At 37.4% G+C, this 3628-nt stretch overlaps 1 protein-coding gene across 1 annotated transcript; it reads right to left on the bottom strand.

The window, feature by feature from the left end:
• Positions 1-414: 414 nt before the first annotated feature.
• LOC110907862 (polygalacturonase) lies at positions 415-1930 on the bottom strand. The gene is made up of 3 exons (XM_022152785.2): positions 1517-1930; positions 1120-1409; positions 415-862 (listed from the first exon to the last, which is right to left on the bottom strand). The coding sequence occupies exons 1-3, from the start codon at positions 1928-1930 to the stop codon at positions 415-417; spliced, it is 1152 nt and encodes a 383-aa protein (XP_022008477.2).
• Positions 1931-3628: the final 1698 nt, after the last annotated feature.

Here is a 3628-nt window from a genome sequence, read left to right as displayed (position 1 = left end):
AGAGAATATAGAAGGATACAAAAATGTGAAAACAAGTGAGAGAATGAACTGCTATGCAACAAAGAGATGATGATCTCTTATATAGTGTGAAACTTTAAAGTTTCACTTTAGTCCAAAACTATCGCCCAAGATGATCGGAGTCCCTCAATATTTACAAAGAAGCCCCTCCAGATATTTTAGCCTGTAACAACCACAACAAACGTAACAAACACAACAGTATAATACCAAGGCCCAATACTGAGAATAATAGCCCATAATAAATAATTACATTGAAATCCAAAACCAAATGAATGATCATCTCATATATTTTAACACATGTCATTTATACAAATTAATACATGGGTTTCAAAAATTCAACCCGCTAACCCGAAACCTAAAGCATGCCTACTCAACATGATTGACACATTACAACAGTTACAGGCAACTTGTAGGTTGAAGTAATCCAGAAGCAGTGCCTGCAGCATACGAGCAAGACGAATTCGCTGGTTGACCTCCAAATTTAAGGTCAACATCCTTTAATACAATTCCACGACACGGATTCCCCTTGCTGCAATCAAACTTCACTGCCACGCGTGTTGCTGATGTTCCCTGCACGTTTTCGTACACCACGTTGCTGATCCTTACTCCTGAAGCCTCATTGGGACAGTTCTCATTATTGGGACAATAATTTCCGTCTATGATGATCGGGAACTTAACGTTCATCATCGTTGCTCCCTTGAAATAAACACCGTTAACGAACCCATTGCTACTCCTTGCCCATGCTTTTATCCTCAGCCCGTTCGTTGTACCTACGAATGTGGTAGTTTTTACGGATACATTCTGGACACCTGGTTCTTCTCGTTCCCACCCTAGACTCCCAATGCTGCATCCAGAAATCAAATGTATAATCATTAGCAAATTGTTATCTCGTGGGATAGAGGAAAAGTTTGCTTTTATATCACCCCGCCCAGACCCTACATTGGGTGGGATATTAGCGGGTACGTTTATTTGTCTATATACATGTGTGTGTGCGCGCGCATGTGTTTTTCTTAACCAAAGTGGTGTATTTCAAGAAAGTTGTTACCAAAACGGTGTGTTTGAGAATTCCGAAAAAGAAACTTATGTGTTAGTTGAGTGTACCTTATGCCGTGACCGGGTCCACAAACCACCTTTTCTATCCAGATATTAGAGTTTCCTGGGCCTATCGAGACGCAGTCGTCGCCTGTTGAGATTTTAGAGCTCAAAATGGTGATTCCTGTGGAATATGTTAAATGGATGCCATCTGTGTTTGGGCTGAGCCCAGGTGCTACGATGCTAACTCCTTGTATTTTCGCGTTCTTGCAACTATAGAGCAACATGTGAAACATTTGGCTGTTTAACGACCTTAACTTACTGATCACTATGTTTTGGGAATGGTAGAAGCCAAGTGTCTGCAACAAATACATGTTCATTATAATTTCATGAAAAAAAAAAGAAAAAAGAAAATGTTCACTTGTACAAACACGCGATGTATATTTGTCGACGTGTATGGTCTTACCGTAGATCCTTTAGGACATGTTTTTCCAGATGTTTTGCAGGCCCATAGAGAAGATCCTTGGGCATCAAGGGTCCCACCGTTTATGGTAACATTCTTAACTATGTAGAACTTGATCCAGACTTGCGCGTTGCCAATAGCGTTATAACTAGATGGTGCCACCAAGGTACCAGCTATGTTGAATGTGATGGCTCGGCTCTTACATCCTTGACCAGAGAATGTAAGCGCCGAGGCAATCAAGTACCTGCCAGCTGGCACATAAATGCTAGCGGGACTGGTAGAGTTACATGACAAATTCCATGCTTTCAAGAACGCGTTCTTTGAGTCTGAGCGGCCGTCTGGCTTGGCTCCAAAACTTTGGACATTGTATGTAACCTTTGCGGATGATAACCGAAAAACTAGAAAAAGTAAGACCATGATATGTTTGATCACCATGATAACTGATATGTGTATCTCCTCTCTATACTTTCTTTGAAGTAGTTGCTAAGTTAGTTTTGTATGTTATGTAGTTATTGATTTGGTTATTTATAGTTATAGTTAAGAACATATATAATTAGTACAGGTAGAGGTACATGCAATGATCAGGGTTTGCATTATTTGATAATGATTGATAAGAAGTAGTCCGTATGAATAGGAGTACAAACTGATCGAATGTCAAATGGGTGGCAACTTGAAAGGAATATTAATCATGTAAACACTAATTAATATTATATCTTTCAAACAATTCTTTTAATATTTGCTATTGTGTAGGATTGTTTTGGATCGGTGGGTTGAACTGATAAAGTCGACGACGGTCCACATATTTATTCGTGTCAAAGTTATCAATCTCAATTAGAACACACGAAAAGCATGCAACCCGCTTGGTTCATTTATTTAAACGAAACAAACGGTTTGTGGGTTGTAAATGAATTTTTATAAATGAATCGTAAATGGGTTGGCCTGCTGTCCGTATAAAGTGTACTTTCTGTTATAATTCTAAACGGGCTAGTGGTTAACGCTTCTACCCGAACACGAGTTATTTTCTTAAACATGTGAAACACTGAAACAGTTCAATTTGAAAATATAAAACCTGATTATTTTTAATTTGTGTTTGAAGTATTGTCATACTTAGAAAAAAGGCATAGAAATAAATTCAGTTTTATGTCGGTTATTATTAGTTATATTAACGTTTAAACCTCATTTTATACTCTAACTCAATTAGGTAGAGTTATATTATATGATACAATATAATAGGGTGTGCCTATTGGTACACCAAACCCTAGCAAAACTAGGGTTTATATACGCAGCGTATAGGTCAATACGCAGCGTAAAGGGTTATATGCTGCGTATTGACCTATACGCTGCGTATATAAACCATGGATCTTAGTGCCTAATAACCAATCATTGCACAGAAAACAAGGTTTATATACGCTGCGTATAGGTCTCTACGCAGCGTATATAAACCATCTGAAAATCTGAAAATTTGGGGTCATTTTGGTAGGTTTGAAGCATCAGATTTTTACAAAGTTTATATATGCTACGTAGAGACCTATACGCAACGTATATAAAGGTCTGAAAAAGTCCTTTATACCCTTGTGTTAAGGCTTATACGAAGCCAAATACAAGGGTAGTTGTGTCATTTTTTTCTCATACGCTGCGTAGGGATCTATACGCAGCGTATATAAAGCTCCATTTTTGTATTTTTTTGTGTATTCCTTTGTTTATTTATAAAAAAAAATTAATTGTGTGTATTTTGGGGGTATTTCCATGTTTATTTATAATAAAAACAATATTATTGGTAAATAATACAAATATTATGAATTATAAAAATTAAAAATAATACAAATATTATGAAATACAAGACCTACAGGGAATCTATACGAGACTTATACTATACACTACACTACACGATACGATACGACACGATACGATACAACACCCGTATAGGCCGATAGGTGTGGTTTAGGTCTCGTATTGACCCCGTATAAGCCTATAAGTGTGATATCGTATCATATAGGTGTGGTTTAGGTCCTGTATTGACCTCGTATAAGCCTATAAGTGTGATATCGTATCGTATAGGTGTGGTTTAGGTCCTGTATTGACCTCGTATAAGCCTATAAGTGTGATATCGTATCG

Source organism: Helianthus annuus, chromosome 2, assembly GCF_002127325.2.
Source record: "Helianthus annuus cultivar XRQ/B chromosome 2, HanXRQr2.0-SUNRISE, whole genome shotgun sequence".
NCBI classification, from domain to species: Eukaryota; Viridiplantae; Streptophyta; class Magnoliopsida; order Asterales; family Asteraceae; genus Helianthus; species Helianthus annuus.
Note: the sequence above shows the minus strand (reverse complement) of the source record. Positions and strands in the feature narration are given on the sequence as shown.

What these genes read in the sequence shown, in the direction of transcription:
- LOC110907862 (XM_022152785.2), bottom strand. Translation starts at nt 1,930, where the DNA reads ATGGTCTTACTTTTTCTAGTTTTTCGGTTATCATCCGCAAAGGTTACA. An exon ending in CATGTCCTAAAGGATCTACG is followed by an intron (nt 1,410 to 1,516) that starts GTAAGACCATAC and finishes TATTTGTTGCAG; the next exon opens with ACACTTGGCTTCTACCATTC. An exon ending in GGACCCGGTCACGGCATAAG is followed by an intron (nt 863 to 1,119) that starts GTACACTCAACT and finishes TTCTGGATGCAG; the next exon opens with CATTGGGAGTCTAGGGTGGG.